At 38.0% G+C, this 19,366-nt stretch overlaps 2 protein-coding genes across 2 annotated transcripts in view; one reads left to right on the top strand and one right to left on the bottom strand.

Annotated features, from left to right (window-relative positions):
* Positions 1-247: 247 nt before the first annotated feature.
* Positions 248-19,366, top strand: part of LOC145495511 (uromodulin-like) — a 214,892-nt gene continuing 195,773 nt past the window's right edge. The window contains exons 1-2 of the mRNA XM_081475152.1: positions 248-748; positions 4,984-5,243. Coding sequence (XP_081331278.1) covers positions 679-748; positions 4,984-5,243 — 330 coding nt within the window. The 5' untranslated portion in view covers positions 248-678. The remainder of the gene's footprint in view (positions 749-4,983; positions 5,244-19,366) is intronic.
* Positions 9,331-14,510, bottom strand: LOC145495572 (solute carrier family 25 member 32-like). Its single transcript, XM_081475212.1, has 3 exons — positions 14,375-14,510; positions 13,641-13,699; positions 9,331-9,853 (listed from the first exon to the last, which is right to left on the bottom strand). The coding sequence occupies exons 1-3, from the start codon at positions 14,444-14,446 to the stop codon at positions 9,781-9,783; spliced, it is 204 nt and encodes a 67-aa protein (XP_081331338.1). The 5' UTR covers positions 14,447-14,510; the 3' UTR covers positions 9,331-9,780.

The raw sequence follows: 19,366 nt of genomic DNA on the forward strand, positions 1-19,366 counted from the left end.
ATTAACGAAGAAGACCGTCTCAATAAACTATATATGATGTTCAAAAAAAATAACATTCAAACAAATGAAAGTATAACAATAAAATATCTAGATGCAAGACTAAATAGCGGAAATATGAAACTGAATCATCTCTGCGTTCAGTTTAGGAAAGAACGTTATTTCTTAGAAGGAAAACCGAAATTTGAGAAATTTATTTTCTTCATTGATCTGCAGATAATTTATTCTATCAACGCTTGAGGACAGTGAATTAGCGTAACGACCTTAACCATGCCTTTTATTTCGATAAAAAGCAAAACAAAACAAAACAAAACAACTCAAACTCAAACCTTCACTAGAGTGGTTCTCCTTCAAATGTATTCAGTAACCAACCTACATGTAGGTAAATAAATTAACTAAAGAACCGTATTCTATTTACTCATTAAAAATGCACAATCAGAGCAGAAAGTTTATATGTACTCTGTGGAGTGCAGTCTCTTGTCAAGTGAATAAGTAACATGATTGGTTTACGTCTGTTATCTGAGCGCTGTTTTAAATTTAAGCCATATCATGCCATCTTTCATTAGTCGTTGTTAGCTTTTGCTGGAGCTTAACTCGACAAGACATCACTGGTGATTACTCAATACTGTATTGACTTGTATCTGAGTCTTATTAAGTGGAGACATCCGCCGCAAGTTAAGAATGAGTTTCTCTCTGCTTTTCGTTCTCGTGTCATGGATTTCAGTAATCCCTTGTCCAACTCGGGCGCAGGGTGAGTTTAAAAAAAATTTCCTGTTTACCTGCTTTGTATTTTATAAATGCTATCTTAATTTCTAAGTCAGCGTTCCCCAGTTTGTTTAAAGATGGCTGTTAAAGGATTCTTGATAATTTGGGAAACGAATCTTTAGTCGGAAATTATACTTAGACTAATATGTTCGAATAAGCATCACATTGTTTCCATTCTGTCTTACGCTGAGTCAGTGCCGTATCTCTCTGTACTGCATTTATCCTGGCAAGCGCGGACGTACGACGAGAATAAAGGAAATCAAGCGAAGCATAAACTGATATTGTCACAATAGCCTTCCAATTTTTGATATGAAGTGATATGTAAGCAAGCCTATCTACTTCTCTTCGTGATCGAGGGTTAGTCTGTAGTCCACTGGTTGAATCGGGAACCAAGACATTCGCTTATGATCTCTGATTAGCCGTAGATTTGGAAGCGATGTGATAGAATGCTACACCCGTTTGTCTTCATAACCAGGTCATTCAAAAAAGTGCCGCATTGTCATGTAAAACGAGGAAGTGAGACAAATCTTAAACTAGCTTTACCTCTAATACATAAAAAGGCAAATGACAACAGTTTGAAGAAACCATGTTTCCTTGATTAAAGGTTAAGCTGAGCATTTTCCTCTTCATTGGAAAATGTGTCTAACAGTTAACTAGAGGTGCTTACTGTAAATCCTTGGACAGTCACTCAATCTTTTTAAGTCTAATAAACAATATCTCGTATGAGATACGTGCGTCATTTGAATACCATATCATGTATACGATACGTGCATCAGCCGTGTTTACCAAATTCAAATTACTTCAATTTTCTTATCTTGTGTTTTAAACCTGATTTTACTTTGTGATACATGTATGTACGGCTCATGCTTTTTATTAAAACAGTCCTTTTCCTAGCGCGACTAGAATAATCAATTCTGCAATTTTTTGGCCTGTAGATCGAAACTCACAAAGATTTCAGAGGAAGTTGCTGCTGTTTCTCAAAAATCACCCAAAAGCCAGGCAAATTTTTGAGCAGACAAGAGAACTCTGATCTGATGTTTATTTGTTCGGTTTGGTGTTCGTTCATGTACAAGCCTTCCTTGTATAATGCGATACAAACACAGAACTCGAGAAAGCGCTGTTGACATTGTGATGGCACGGGTAAAGAGAATTAATATTTTGATTTTTCGTCATTTTCTTGCATTTTTTTCCCGAGGAAAAGGAATTTAAAACATAATATAAATTAACTTGAATCCAAGATCGTGCAGTGGGTAATAGTCAGGTGCTTGAATATGTATGATAAAAAGAGGAAATTTAAGGGGTGTTAAAGCGCGCAATTCAAGGAGTGTTAAAGCGCGCAATTCAATGAGTGTTGTAGTGTGCGATTTAAGGAGTCTTATTGTGTACAATTTAAGGAGCCTTAAAATGCGCTATTTAAGGATTGTTAAAGTGCACAATTTTAAGAGTCTTAAAGTGCGTAATTCAAGGAGTGTTTAGTTGCACAAATTAAGGAGCCTTAAATTACGAAATTTCAAGAGTCTCAATGTGCGTAATTTAAGGAGCCTTAAAGTGCACAATTTAAGGAGTCTTAAAGTGCGCTATTAAAGGAGTCCTAAAGTGCGCAATTTAAGAAGTCTTAAAGTGCGCTATTTAAACAGTCTTAAAGTGCGCAATTCAAGGGGTCTTTAAGTGCGCTATTTAAGTTGTGTTAAAGTGTGCAATTTTAGGAGTCTTAAAGTGCGTAATTTAAGAAGTGTTTAATTGCGCAAATTAAGCAGTCTTAAATTGCGCAAGTTTAGGAGTCTTAAATTGCGCAATTTCAGGAGTCTTAATGTGCGTAACATAAGAAGCCTTAAACTGCACAATTTAAGGAGTCTTAAATCGTGCTATTTAAGGAGTCTTAGAGTGCGCTGTTTAAGTAGTCTTAAGGTGCGTAATTTAAGAAGTCTTAAAGTGCGTTATTTATAAACAGTCTTAAAGTGCGCAATTCAAGGAGTCTTAAAGTGTACTATTTGAGGAGTCTTAAAGAGCGCAAGTTAAGGAGTCCTAAAGTGCACAATTTAAGGCGTCTTAAAAAACGTAATTTCAGGAGTCTAAAAGTACGAAATTTCAGGAGTCTTAAAGAGCGCAATGTCAGGAGTCTTAAAGTGCACAATTTAAGGAGGCTGAAACGCGCAATTTAAAGAGTCTTAAAGTGCGCAATTCGAGGAGTTTTAAAATGCGCAATCTCAGGAGTCTCGAAGTGCGCAAGTTTAGGAGTCTCGAAGTGTGCTATTTAAGGAGTCTTACAGTGCGAAATTTAAGGAGTCTTGAAGTGTGCTATTTAAGGAGTCTTAAAGTGCGGAATTTAAGGAGTGTTAAAGAACGCAATTGAAGGAGTCTGAAAGTGCGTGAGTTAAGGAGTGTTAAAGTGCGAAACCGAAAGAGTCTTAAAGTGCTTAATTTAAGGAGTGATAAGCGCCCAAGGAAACTTGAAACTAGATATATTACGTAAAGCATTTTTTGGTGATTTTACGAAAGCTTTAATAAAAAAAGACTTGGCCCAGATAATGATAATGTTCCAAATTGTTTCTGTGGTTCAGGACCAATTTACAGAAACACTCGTGAAAGTATCAGAAAAATGCATTTAAAAAAAAAAAACTGGATAGGAATACAGAATTTTATCCTATTTTACACCCACAGTGTAACGACTAAAATTGTCGTGATTCTCATCATTACCCACCGCTAATTTGAAATAGCAATACTCTTAGCAGAAGTTTTTTAAGCGCAAATTCTAAAGAGAAGTTTGCCGGGGTCTAAACGCAATAGTAAAATTGTTATGGAATTAAATGGGCATTATTTTGTAAAAACTTGCCAAAGATTAAAATCGATGATGATGTAAATCCAACGTAGACGTCGTGTCTTGTATTAATTAGCCATTTGCAAATTTAAGGCAATCTAACTTCGGTCTTGTAGCAAGGAAATTTTCCATAAGACTTGATCTGACGTATCAGTCCACAAAAGCTAATATTTCAAGGGGACGGTTCCTTCTTCTGCAGTAGAGCGCAATTTCGGGTTCCACGACTACTAATTTTTTAAACTAAATTTGAAAACCTTGATCAGCACTCTCTATTGTTAGAATATTAATAGGCTGTCCGAATAGACAGGTGGCAAAAACAACGTGGATATTATATTGATATACCACCAAATTCTCACAAGACAGTAACTGAGAAATATGCGATGCTTACAGAGGAGAATTTCCGTTTGATATCGGCAAGGGAAAGATTAAAAAACAAACCGGCCGAAAACTCGCACTTTAAAAATCGATTTTAAGTTTTAGACCTTTTTACGTTCTTCGCTAATTTTCACTAATTTACGCTTCGAGGTGTCCAGTCTTTTGCAATTTCATTCAAACACTAAGTAAACGATTTAACCATCAGCGTCGTACCTCAGGAATTCACCTGAGGTACGAGTAACATGTGGACAGACACTTTGTACTGAGATTATTTACACCGTGTTGCAAACTTCTGTTTGACTAATTTAAAATTCTTCTGAAAAATAAATGATTTCTAACAACAGCACATATCGAAAAAACATTTCAAAGTACTGGTGAAATGAAGCTTATGATAAAATTTTACCTGCGTTTGCACTATTTCTTTGAACTCTCTAGTTTTTACAAATAAAATGTTCTCAATGTTACTCAAGGCAACTATTTAATACTCTCTTTGGCTTTAAGAAAATGTAAAAGGGACTGAAAAGTACCTGAAATTATTCTGGTCCACTAGAAACTGAAATTTCTCGATTTACTATCAGATTTTGTCATAAATTCTTCATAAAAAGCGATGACACTAAAAGGTAAACTCTGAAATACATCATGCAGTTATCTCGGATCCTTACAAGACTTAGCAAGCGGGAAAGAAAATTACGACTACACTTTTAACTCCCCTTTCAGAAAGTTATTTCACATTTGGTATCACAACAATAACGAACCATTTAGAAATTATAGTTTCACCGATTTGTTTAGACAAAGGTCTGGCGAAAAATTAATCTTGTGCGTGGAGATCAGAGTAAATCGAAATAAAGATATACTGCATGTTTATAAAAGATACTATGTAAATAACTCCTCATCACTCATTCCTCAATAAGTCTGTTCTTTTTAAAGTGTTTGCCAATTGATTTTTGTTTCAGACTTTAAAAGCCTGTTTTAAATTTTCGTCTATTTATTATAAGCTCTTCAGATAAACATGTTTATATTTTTTTCAGATGGAGGACGTGAGCTGTACTTTCCAGCCTACTATTTCTATGCTGAGAAACGTTTAGTGAACCACTGGATAAAAACTATGATTGTCAATGACTTGGACGAGTGTGAATACCGTTGCTACCTGGATGCAAACTGTGTCAGTCTTAATATTAGGAACAAAGATCCTGACGGAACACATGAATGTGAGCTGAATAACTCCACTCACATGGAGCATGACAGGGATCTGAAGGACGACCAACTTTACTACTATCGTGGCGCCGAAGTAAGCAACTATGAAATTTTTAACTTTGCGCCCTCAATTACTTTGTTAGACTGTATATTACCACGGGAAGCCCTCACTTACTCAAGCAGGGTGAAGCCAGAAACAAGAAGCGGGCCTCAGAAGAGAACGCGAGTCATCTTTGCCGGGTGGAAGGGCTTCGAGGAGGGGGCGGGGGGGGGGGGGGGAGGCAGGCGAAAGTCTGTTGTTTAAACGAAGAAAATGAAAGAGAGAAGACAATTGCAGGATAATACTGACCTATACATATCCAACCGGTATATAAATATATAACGAATAACCCCATGGTTCTTGACACAGTTTGGCCAACTGATTTTTAACCTTTTTCTTACTGATTATTGCAGTCTGTTGATGAACAAAAATTTATAAGGCGACTTCTTTTGTTTCAAACACGAGTAGGATCGTCCCAGTCATGCAGGAAATATAAACACCGGATGCTTTCTGAACAAAGTCTCTCGAGCTAACTGCCAATCAATTTTAGAATATTGCGATCGATATAAGATACTGTACTGCAACAAAATACTCTTTAGGCTAAAGAGTCGTTGTCGTTATAGGTTTTATGTAAATTTTGGTTGCATTGGAATTAGGCGATACGCCCAAAATATCCCAGTATTTTATCACAAATTTAATGGCTTGGATCATACTCGGGTTTTGTTTAATAATACTTCCTTTTTCTTCCGCCTTTTGTCGAGTAACAGAATTTCAGTTTTAAAAGTAAAGAAGAGCTGTATTGTGTCATTCGAAGATACCTCATTCGTACTTAAACTTGCGCGTTCTTAATGTCGCGACTTCAGGATTTGATGTTAAGAAAAATACATTAAATTACGCAAAAGTACGTCGACAAAGGTCAAATAACACTTGATGAGGCAATTGCTCGACTTCGTAAATTTATTACCGTAGTTAATTTCGCGAGTGTTTTTTGCGAGTCGTAAAATTCGGGAAAAATCACGAAAATTAATACTCGCGAAAAAACTGAGAGCGCGAAAAAATATAGGAACTTTAATACCAGGTTATGTAAGAAATAATCCTTGGCTACTTTTAAATGATGTTTAGTCACGGGTTCATTGGTAATCGGTTGATTATTTTTCCTTGAAAATATCCAGTCTTTATGTGGTCTTGCTTTCAACTAATTAGCATTCTTCCTCCGATTCACCGTCATCTTTAGCATGTAAATTCACAAAAACCTCTTTAGTACAGTCATAAAATTTCCATTTGTAGGCTACTTCTGGGGAAACGGGATCCTCGGATAAGGAACTGGGAGATTAAAACAATGGGAAAGCTGTGAAATTAAATGTACTTGTGAAATTTGTTTTCCTGCAATCGCGAAATGCAGCTCCCAGATTCTCGCGAAAATTAGTAAGAATAAGCTAACTAATTTTTGTTACTTTGATTTAGAATCATTGTGGAAAGCCCCAGGAGAAGTGCCAAAACAACGCAACTTGTCTGTCCGGTTTTACAAGTAAGAAATATCGATGTGTGTGCAGTCCTGGTTTTGAGGGCGAAAACTGCGAAAACGGTAGGTATAAAAGATATCTTGAGTCGTAACAAGAGAAACAAGAAAACATCTTATCTTGTAGGAACTTTTAAGCAAGCCAAGAGATATTATTATGCTAAAAATGACTTTCCATGTCTTACTACAACGAAAACCCAGAGGGTGCTTCTGTCCACCTACTCCTCCCTTGCACTACGGTCGGGGTGCGAGTGAGGAAAAATAGCAGAGCATGACTCACAATGCTTAACACACAGAGTCAGTTTCAAAAACCGTTGGGTTAGAAAACCGACGGAAAAAATCACATATTTGACCGTTGGCTTAAATATAACAATTATATCACATTCTATCTCCTAGATATCGATGAGTGTGAAGCACAGAACGACCCATGTGCTGCCGTTGCTAACTCTGTGTGCAATAATACGCAAGGATCGTACTATTGCCAATGCAAAGATGGATTCGTAAAGAACGGTGCAATCTGTGAAGGTGCAATATAATTTGGTTCATAACATGAGTATCCTTACGTTGCTTAAAATTAGTTACAACCTGTCCGTAAGGAGTTGCTATCCGCTCCATCCCCCATTATGTGTAAGACACACCTCATTTTCGTATTCTCGGTGTTGGACTGGAACTACAATCGTTGACAAAAGTCCATGGGACACTTATGTAATATAACGAATTATCTGTGTTTTAGAACTGACGTTTGACAAAAAAAAAAACACACAAAAAAACGCTGCTATATCCTTTAAAAATGCGTTGCTGTTCCCCCTTCCCACCCAACACAATGTTGAAAATCAGGTGAAATTGCAGGTACTAGCTTTCAACATTGTATGGGAGGTGGGGGGCGAGGTTAGGCAGGTGAAGTTGTATTCGCCTCTGGTGTGTGAGCAAAAATGCCAAAAGAGCAAATTTGTCCCAAGACTTTTGTCCATGATTGTAGCTTGTGACTGCGGCTAATGCGGGGAGTACTTTCAAATGCAAATGACTTTAATCTCCTTTTGATGATATTCCCCCACACGAGCCTCCATTCCAAGCTACAACCAAGGTCACAAGCGTTAAAAATCGTCATTCTTTTCGCATTTTGCCCCTCCCTACCCCTAAGTAATGTTGACATAACAGTTTAGCCCAACACAAGTTTGCATTATACCATTTTCCAACATTGAAAAGGGGAATGGGGGTGCCGACACTTATTCTGTAGGTATTACGGTTATGATTATTTTCCAAAACAATTTTTTAATGGTTGCAGTTCCAGTCCAGTACTGAGAATACAAAAATGTTCTATTAGTACACCTCTTCCTATTTCACGTGATTTACACCAATGGAAATTTAGTTCTTTTATGTATTTCATACGCCAAACGAAAAAAATCGGAGAGCATTAAAGACGCTAGAACTTCTCTCGACTGCGCATCGAGCAACTCTATGATGCACGCTAAAGCATGAATCAATTCTTAATTACGTATTCCATTGATTTACTTTTTTCGTGCTTGTTCAAATGTCTTTCTGTGTTTATCAGATAGTTATTTACACATTTGTGTATTTTCTTTAGTTGATCGATGTCACTGGCAAAATTACAAAAATCTGTCCGATGCAGAAAGAAAGCATGACTACGTGACAAAAGACGCCAAATGTGACAACACACTCAATGGCTGGTATCGCTTCGAAGGAGCTGCAGGCACAAAAATGGTGACCACATGTCCACCGACGGACCGTTGTGATGCAGTCTTTCCTATCTGGTTGAATGGTAGTCATCCTACAGTGGCTGAGGGTAAAGTCACAAGAAACGTGTGTATTAATAAGTTTGCCTGTTGTGCCATATTCTTCCCCATTCAAGTAAAGAACTGCAGATCCTACTACATCTACAATTTCCTTACGCCAGGGGATTGTCCCGCCCGTTACTGCAGCACCGACTAATCCAGTTACAAATGCCCTTACTGTAAAACCTACACATTGAGTGACAGCTGAATACGTTTACTTTCATTGGTCTTTTTTTCTGTGCGATTACCAACAGGCCCGGGCACCCGAAAGCCAAGCAAATGGAACTACAGAACAAATTTACTTCGCATTAGACCTTTTCCGACTGAGTGGTTTGTTGCCCCATTTCAGACCATGTGATGATACTCTTGAGAATCATTCCTTTCAAATTTTCAAATTGTCCCGTGTATATGAATAAGTAATTTTTAGATGGATAAAGGAACAATTCTCTAGAGAAAATCACGTGGTCTGTAATGGGAAAACAAACCGCCCTAGCGAAAAAGGTTTATTAAAGACAATATTATATTATGGGGTGATGCCTCAATGTTAGGTCTTACGACCAAAGTATTTCTACACAGATTGTTTCATGTTGTAGAAATCATCGGGGATTGAGGGGCACGAGGTTAACAATTTTCGGTCAAAATATCTTCTTTACAGCTAGATTTTTTCTTCGTTCTCTGTCGTTCTTGCGTTTTGAAAGGGGAGAGTGCAAGCTGCGCATGATTTTTTGTTTTTTTAATGGATTTTCTTTTTTATTACCAACTGTATTCTCGCTATACAGCTATAGTACTATAGTACACGTGACTCCACACTCATTCGAGTGATGTCGCGTGGAATGAAGTATATCATGTACAACATTTTACTAATGATACTAATTTAGAGGTATTCCAGAGATCGTTCAATGTCAAGATTGATAACATTTAGCCTGAGTCGACCATACCAGACTCAAGTTGTTAATCAAGCACGTAACCAAGGAACGACCAACAAGAACATGCATCAAACAATAAGGCTTATTGTTGCATCAAACCGGACGAAATTCCAGCTCCATTACAATGTCTCTTGAGAGTTTTTCACCTCTTTTCTTATCATTTGTAGCTGTTCTTTAATATTAAAACTGCGGTAAAAAAGTGTGCACCCATTTCTAGATTTTTCCTGAACGATGGCCACTTCCAACTAAATCCTTTTCCTCAAACCAAGGGTCCAGTTGGAACATTCGAGGTATAAAGAGTATCGTTCAGACTGCTCTGTCATTTTTCTATTTCATTATTAATTCCCTCGATGCTAACTGGAGGGCAGAAGAGCGTGAATTACGTTTTCATACACCATAAAGGTAAGCGCACAAACTGGAGTCACTCTGAAAAACAAAAACAAAAAAATTATTTAATAATAAGGACAGACAGTTGCTAGTTACTTCTTTGATTGTTTATTGACTTCATAATTTAGTTTCGAGTTGGCGTGTTTGTTGGTAATATCTTTTTTTCGTGTTTCTTAGTTTTCGTGTTTGTTTGTTTGTTTGTTTATGTTTGTTACTTTGCTTGTTTGTTCGTTTGCTTGTTTTGATGTCTGCTTCCTAGTTTGCATGCTTGTTATCTCGTTTTAATGTTTGCTTCTTTCCTTTGTTTGTTTGTTTGTTTGTTTTGTTTTTATTTCGTTTTCCATCTTGCTGCTTTGTTGTCTGTGTTTGCTTGTAACATTTAATTATCTTTCTCCTTCTTTCACCGGCGTTTTTTTGTTTCAAACTGTTAACCACGTGAAGAATATATGAAATAATTCATGTTTGAGCTGCGGTTGTAGATGAAAGTGAAGAATGATCATCGCAGTAAATTTTAAAAAACATCAGAGCGTCAACGGGATTCGAACCCGTGACCTCCGCGATACCGGTGCGATGCTCTACCAACTGAGCTATGAAGCTACACACTCCCTATGTGTGGCTTCATAGCTCAGTTGGTAGAGCATCGCATCGGTATCGCGGCGGTCACGGGTTCGAACCCCGTTGAAGGCCTGATTTTTTTCAGGCTTCTTCTTTCCAATTGCTTAAATTGGAAAATTTACTGCGATGATCATTCTCCACTTTCATTGTTAACCAAGTAAAGTGAAAGAGTCGTTGAATTATTGCGCCTTTCAAAAACACGCGAACTCTGAAGCTCAGTCAAGCCTCAACTCAATTCTTTTTTTTTTTTCCGCTGCTGTCAATAATAATCACAAGGAGATAAGGAGATAAGATAAAGAGACCGCTTGATAGCGACAACGGACATTCTTCTCTATCTCAAGTGACAAGTTCATGAACAAAGTTGACCGCGTTTTACAGACACTGGTTATCTGAGCACTGCAGATTTTCATAATTATTTAGCGATTCTAATCTGTTAGAAAATGAAAGCTTTTAATTTCACTAAACTTACTATAATAAATGAGTATTGACGCTCTTGCACTTGACAAGAGAACTTTAAATTGAGTGCGAGACATTTGCATATTTGTTCTTCAGTTACATAGCTTAAATAGATATTTTGGAAGTAGATTTTAATTCAGAATGTTTTTGTATATAATTTTAGATAAGATAGGTTTATACTAAATACCATTGGCCATTTTTTCTGTTACAAGAAATTGTAATTTAGAGCGTCCTCAATTAGCTCTGTTAAGCTAAATACATCGGCACTATGAAATAAAGTTATGATTTATTTGCACATAGACAAAACATGTGTTCAATGAGTCTATTACGAGAACCCGGTTAAAACGGACACCCGAGTAATCTAGATACTTTTACGTATCTTTTCCATGGTGCTTTACAAAAGCCTAACATGCATGCTGCACTGCGACTAGCAGGAGGCTGACCCGTTGCCTATTTACAAAGTGTGAAGAGGTAATTTCGCGACTACCAAGAACAAATCGAGTATAATATGTAGCAACATAGAGGACTTCAACCCAAGGTATTTAGATTACCAAACATGCTGCTTTTTTCAAAAAAAACAAAACAAAACAAAACAAAACAAAACAAAACAAAGACAAAATCGGTAAATGAAACCTTAGAAAGGGGATTTAATGCATTTGCCATTCGGAGGAACTAAACTGTACGTGACAGTGAAAGAGAACGTAAATATTCTTCAGTTGGTATGGAATGCACGCATGTCGCTTAAGACTAATATATTGTGTCTTTGATTGCAAGGTTGGTTAGACAGTTGTTAAGCATGGATCTCAGCTTCAGTTCTAGTTTGAAATTTTATTAGCACCAGTTTATATCTGAAGGTCTTTGAATCTTTTAATTACCTCTAACCCGCAGAGGTTGATGTACTCGCACTTGGTTGGGGAATTCGTTCCCAATTTTTCCCGCTGGTTTTTAGGGTTTTGGAATCAGGCGGTTACGCAAGCTTTATCACCTCAGTGCTACTTTAATTCAATTTTGTTGTGTACTGTACCTTACAGCTAGTATATTATTTGAGTTAGTAACGCTGCGCGACCGGTAGTAAACATTGCGGCTCTCGATTTGAGCTGCACAGCAATTCCTGAATACGAGTCGCAGATACAAATAACAAATCACAGATACCGTCACGCCAGCAGGAATGACCAAAACTGCAATCCTGGTCCCTATTACTAGGATTTGACAACAACGCGGGGAGACGCAAACAAGAATGCATGTTCCCAGACTTTGTGGTAACTGTGGTAATTTGGGATTATTGTATGTGTCAAAAATTCATCTTCCCTCAGAACATTAGGAATCAGTCCCCTGTAAAATCCTTTCACCCCTACGTATCTTTAATTTTGAAATGGAACACGAAGGAAGATGTCACGTTAAGACGACAGTTATATAACTGCAGTAACACGCCTCACATTACCCAGTCAAGCTTAAGACACCTGCTGGGTTTGAAAAAGCGTCCCTCTGCTGATTCTGACAAGTAATACTAATAATTCTCTACTTCTAAAAGTATCGCCCCCCGGGGGGAGGGGCACTCCCAGAACAATTGGGTGGGGCTGTGCGGCCCGCTTACCCTTACCCTATTTATGACCAAATTCTGCAATATTCGCTACTCTATTTATGACCTGACCAAAAATTCGAAACCCTATTTATGACCTGTCCCTTAACTTAAAACCCTGTTTCAGACCTGCGTATAAATTAGTTCCGAAGTTCAGACCAATGTTAAATTGCTATATACATAATTTGTAAAGGGCTTTCGTTAATTTTCTTTTCGATAATGATGAAAAAGTGGCTTCTTCTTAAAAACATACCCATATCAAGGCTAAAGTGCAAAAACCACACCCTATTTATGAACAAAATGGCCAAAATCAGCTTAAATCGATACCCTATTTATGACCAAAACGGCTGAAAAACCATACCCTTTGGGGCCACACATACCTATATAACTCATGTAAGGGAGTACCCCCTCACCCCCCCCCCCCAAGGGAGTGTCGGTTGTATAAATGCATTTTGATGGAGGCTGCTTTCCACTACATCCAAAATTTCGGTTTGAATTTCCAGACCGAGTGGAACAGCATTTTTCATTTTTCATTTTTTTCCAGACTTTGGTGTGCCCAAATTTTGTCGAGTTTCTCCCCGTGGATTTCCGTTCCATTTTATTTTGCACGCAGAATTTTTTTTTCGAATTTCTTAGTTGAATGCCGGTTCCCTTTTCGAAAATTTAACAATTCCCGGAATTTCCAGAGACTTTGGTAGGACATTTTCGTACCATTTGCCTGGATTTGTAAATTCAGGAACATTTAATGAAAGCCGGATAACGCCGAAAATTTCATTAATTATAACTACGCATTACTGATCTATTAACACAGACGCGGTAATCATTGGGAAAGCGAAGTCAAAATGGACCTCTCTTGCCCGCTTAGGCCCCGAAGTGAGGATGGACCCTTTCTGGCTCTAATAACGGAGGGGAGGGGGGGGGGGGGGGAGGGAAAAACTTTCAGCCCTATGGGCCTTATATCTTTTCAGGCGTGAGGAGCAAGAAACGAGTCCCTTCCCTTGTTGTTCTACTGAAGACGTACATAGCCACACTGCTCAACAATTAATTTTTTAGAGGAGAGTACAACTTAAAGACAGTCAACAGACATCCACTGTTAGCTTAAGTCGAACACAATAACCATTTACTATTTAATTTCATTGTTTCTCGCTGATTAAGAGATCTCGACTCGACTCTCACCTGAAAGTTTTTCGTACTATGTCCACTGCTCCTTTGTACTCGGCCATTGTGTACTGATTCTTGAAATTAGAAAATTGATAATTGCAATAGTTCAGTTCAGGATCGTGACTTAATATAGAGCCCTCCTCTCAGCAAATACCGCCATCTTTTGAATCTGTTCTTTAAAATGAGGTCTGTTCTTCCCATGACGCGTGACTCGAGCTTTATTCGAGCGCCAAAAAATACCATTTAAAACGGAAATGACAGCATTTTTCTTGTTATTTTTCTGTTTTTATTTCTTCTCGAGAGTGCACCCTAAAAGATACTCTGACGGCCAAAAAAAGTGTGAACATCCTAAGTGAGACCAAAATCCGTGATTCACAACCCCTAAGCGAGACGGCGATGATCCCTGACCTTTTTAAATCAAATGAGAGTCCCCGCCCACCTTCAACCCCTCCTTACTTTACCAGCACTTCTTTTAAAAGCCTGGACATTAAATTGCAATAAGCGAAGGACGAACAGCCACAAAACCGCAATGATTTTACTGCACACGCAGCTCAAGTAGCTTCGTTCAACGGTTGAACACCACACATTCTGGATTACCGTGCCTCCCTTGGTAGCCTCCTCTAGACTGGTTACCAGTCCTAGAAAGCCATGACCCACTACTCTTGAAACGCCCTCTGTTCTGAAAAGCTTTACTTGGGAAGTGCTGCACCATTTTCAATGACATCAAACAATCCCTGATCAGTCCTTACCTGAAGCCTTGACCTGACCACTTGATAGGGATACATTGCAGTGGCGGCAAACATTTTTGACAAAGAAGCCATTATAAGATATTCTGTGGAGTTCTAGGAAAAAGGTAATAATTGAGTCAGGTTCTAAATGCATTATTTCAGCCTCTAAATGAAGAGATGTAGATATTATTCTCTAAAACATATCATAGTCACAGGCTCTAGTATCACTGACCTAAATGTATATGCTAAGTTAACTTTTGAGTTGAGAGTTGAAATACCAATGGATTTCCGAACTGCATTAAATTCACATTGCCTCGGCATGGAACATATAACAGACCATAACATGACGAAAGTTCGCTACAGGTTGTGTGACATTGCTGATACCAAGACTTACTGAGTGATCGCAGATCTACTATGCTACTGTATTCTAAGAATTGAATGACTTATTCCGTGGAAATTCTATAATAATTTCAAACTGCTAGGTATTTAGCTTTTTGAAAACACCTCCCGGCTGCCGGATAAAAACAAACAAAAGAATCAGGATACTTTTTAACACAAAGAGTTACCCTTAGACATTTCTATTCAAGTTGCTTCGTTGAGTATCCTCTTTATCCGATTAAATGTTGTTGTCTCATCTTCCAAGTTCCACTTACGACGATTCTTTGATTTTTCAACATCCGAGTTGTTCGTCTCAGCATCATGATTTGTTTTTGCCAGTGTGTTTTCGTAGTTTGAACTCGTAAATGGTTACTTTGTTATCTCGTGAGAACAAGCAACAAGCATGAACTTTGCTTATCCGGCAGGCTTTCAAGTAATATAATTCGCGGGCCAAACCGTTCCGAAAACGATCGACATCTTCTTCGAGTCTTTCCCAAACTCTCTTCGCAAAACACAGAATTCTGTATAAACAGTGTTCACGAATAGCGAGAGCTGTCGCAAGCTCATCCTCAGTTTCCACGCACTACGCAAGGAACGCCTGGGGCCACGACCCCCCATTTGGCGACCAAATACGACGACGACGAACGGCGTGCATTTTTTGACTCGGGCTTACCTAGGGAAGCCCGAGTAATTAGCTTGTAAGCCACGCATGTACGCACTGCAGACCTATATAAATTGTTTGTTTGAATGTCTGCTTGCATGTTTTGTTAGAGTATCTTTGCTTCAATCTTAGCCTTAAAGTTTCAAATTAATAAACAGAAATTTATTTACCAGTTTCATATTGATTGGTGTTCCAAAGTACTGACTGCGCTCCATGTGAAATTAAACACCGATACGTCCCGGTGCATACCCGTGCATATCAAACAAAATTTACATAAGATGCTTACAGATTCTCAAAAAAAAAAGTAAATAAATAAATTACAGGTCTATTTTGCATGTATTTATGTTGTGGTTCAAATCTGGCATTCGTAAAATTTAATATTTCCTTTCCTTTGATCTTCATTATGACAATTATAATATTACCGTGAATACACCAGAACACTGTAAAATACAAAATTGTACCAAGGTTAAAATTGAACTACAACAACTACAGTCACACCCCTCATCAGAGACACTTCCACAATACGGTCACCAGATAAATCAGAATTCATACAATCTCCACCTGTATGATACAGACACTACCATAACATGGGCACTGAGTTTGGCGCTCTGTCACCTGTACTGGAGAGGCCCAACTTGGCTTGATTATCAGTTTTTATACCTGCGCACGCTCTGATTGGTCGAAAACCGGTCTCTTATCAGAGTACAAAACATAGATAAGCGTGTTTTATTGCTTTTCGCCACATTACTTCTATATCATAAAGCAAATGATCAAGCATAAGCCATGTAAAAGTACACTGTGATAAAGCACTCCTGGTATTTGAGAACACTTGAGAAATATAGAATACACTCGCCTGCCTTGAGTTCTCCAATGCCCGTCGTGTTTTATCACAGTGTAATTTTACACGGCTTAGGCCTCTTTAATTGTGAAATAATGTGAGGACAATGATCATCAGCATTAGTAATATAAAAGGTCATACTGCAGTATCTTACAGCAATATGGTAATGCTCAGTGCCACACCTTCAAAGTAACATACAGCCACTGTAGCCCCAAGTGCATGTGTTCATAAATCATTATGGTCGCCGTAACTGAAACCTGAGGAAAAGATCATATTCACAAAAAAACTTTACAACAGCAATATGAGATTTTTTGACAGGCAATACTCTCACCCTGTACAATCCTCGGAGTCCCTCATGTCTCCATAACTTTAAAAGTGCGTCTGTGAGACAGAATTGTTTCAAAAGGATAAGAATGATACTGCATAATGTTGACACTAGAAGCTGGTGCTTTAACCCCCAACTCACCACCCCGCTTAGCCAGGCTTAAAGTAAGAGTTAAGAGTATTAGAAGTTGTGCAAGCCCGGGAAGACATGACGACTACTGACAGAAGGGAGAGTTGCTTGATACTGCAACCAACCATAAAAAAAATAAATGACTATGGCATATTAAAAAAGCACACACTGTAAGGTTATGAATGATTAAAACCATTAATGATACTTCCCATACTCTTAAGAAACAGAGCTTAAACAGGTGATATATAATATTGATCACCTGAGGAAAGAGAATTTTACAATTAAACTAAACATCATTAGTTTCTCTTCCAAACACTCTTTGAAATGTTTTACAATGAGGGTATCATTAATTTTCTGCCATTTAATCTGAGTGCAACAATAAGCTTTTTATGACTGGCACCAAGGGAAACAGTGAGTTTCGTTTCCCCGAGACCCTCAATGTCATTGAGGTTGAGGGGAAACAAAACTCAGTGTTTCCCGCGGGGCCAGTCATTAAGTGCTTTGTTATACCTTCCAACTCAAAAATAGAAAAAAAAAAAAAAAAAAAAAAAAACTGCGAAGAAATCGTTTGCTTCATGCTGGCTGGCTCACAAATTTGCCCGGTTTTAAGGAGCATGACATAATCACATGCGAGTCAAACGTTGAAGTTGTTCTTTCCCTAGGGATGTTAGTGAGTCCTGTTCGCCATAGGGAGTCAGTGAGTTTTGACCCATGACACGTGACACGTCCTCCTCCAATCGCAAAACGTATTTGAGTTGGGAGGTGTAACAAAAACTCTTAACTGTTTATAATCTGTGCAAACTTGAAAGTGTAAAACTGACACTTTTTAAACTTTAGTAACAGTAATTCCTGTCCATTATTTTCAATACAATTCATGATTTCCACATACACTGTAACTACATGTACTCACCAAGCATTCCCTTTATACTGAGGTGCCTGAGTAATTCCAGCTTGTGGATCAGTGCATTGAAGGCATAAGCGAGTTTTCACAACCCAGATTGGGTTTGTTACTGATAGAGTTCCAATTCCTAGAAGAGCATTTGTTTCATTTAACACTTAAGCTAAGCATTACAAGCATACATGTAGATGATGGTTTATACGCCCATTTATGCTTTGATTCATAGTTTTCCCCAATGAATGAACAAGAAAAGATAAAGTTTAATTTTTCTAGGATTAAATTTTAAAAATCAGAAAACTAAAAAGAGACTCACCAATTAATACTAAATATTTTTTAAATGTAAAGATTATTAATAATATATCATTTTATTGATTGTGCCATTGGACTTGAGAAGAGTGTTAAATATGTTAAATATGTTGTCACATCTGACAGTTTTCATTTTATTTACAGTGTATGTAAGATCTCTACATACACATATCAAGACTGAAAATCACATATTTCTCAGTTGAAAATAGTTCACCATGGGAGTCTTGTAGACGAATTTTCCGGTCATATTTTACCTTAATTTTAGAAGTTGCTGAATGCAATAGAGGTTCTCACAAATGTTATATGAACGCTGTCTGCAACAACACTAGTGGAGGGTACAACTGCTCTTGTAATGACGGATACTCTGGGGATGGACATAATTGCACAGGTATGTTTCTTGTCTGTATATAACAGTATATCTTATGATATTTTATGTCGAGAAATGGATGAGATTCATTGACTTCACGTCAGCCAATGCAATCCTAATCAGCACGGAAGCCAGCAGGACAAACAGACAAGTAAACAAAAGAGAAATAGTATTTTCACAGCATATTATTCCTTTGTAGGTTAATGGCGGTAACATTGCGTCAAAGTGGTGTCAGCGATTCTCCTGTACACATTTATAATAATCCCTTATGGAGAAAAAAAGTGAGAGTAAGGTGTCTTGACTTGCCAATAGCATAGGTCGACGATGTAAAGCTGTAGAGACCACAGAAGGCATAAAATGTTAACAGTATGTCAAGTCCTAATGCAATCACGGTTCCTCTGATTTGAATCATTTGACCACCAATATTTGCATTCGATCGTACCTTTCAGATATCGAGGAGTGTGCTACCTGACGCCATACCTGTGAAAACAAACCGAATTCTGAGTGCAGAAATACCGAAGGATCATTCAACTGCCCTTGTGACTTTGGATACGTAAGCAACGACAATGGGCAAACTTGTACAGGTAAACACTCTGCATCTTATTACATTTTAATTACCTTTCAATCCATTTGCTCTTGTCTAGTAAGGAATTTTTTCATTCGATTAGCCATTTTTTCGCGTAAGTGATTGTCCATCTACCCACGCTCGAGAAGGCGGTAGAAACCTGAAGCGCAATTTGAATACTGATTATTTTTGCCTACAGCTTTGCAGTCATTCTATAAACCCTAGCTATACCTGACCTGTAAATACATTTTCTCGAGCATTTTAGCAAACCGAATAAATTGAGGAAATCTCCATACTTAGTAAACACAACATTAGACTACGAATAGTCCCTCTTCCGCTTAGTACGTTGAGCGAGACCGTAAATAAACCGCGAGAAAAGAAAATGGCCGCGTGAACTCGCGCGGTGATTTTCTTCTCGCGGTTTTCTATCGCGTCACGCACGGCGGACAAAGCGAAAGAGTGGCTACTCGTAGTCTAACACAATATGCAAGCGTCAAATATAACAAATCCATTTACTTTCGCAACTAGCAAAACTCGCCTGACATT

This window comes from Orbicella franksi, chromosome 8, assembly GCF_964199315.1.
Source record: "Orbicella franksi chromosome 8, jaOrbFran1.1, whole genome shotgun sequence".
NCBI lineage: Eukaryota > Metazoa > Cnidaria > Anthozoa > Scleractinia > Merulinidae > Orbicella > Orbicella franksi.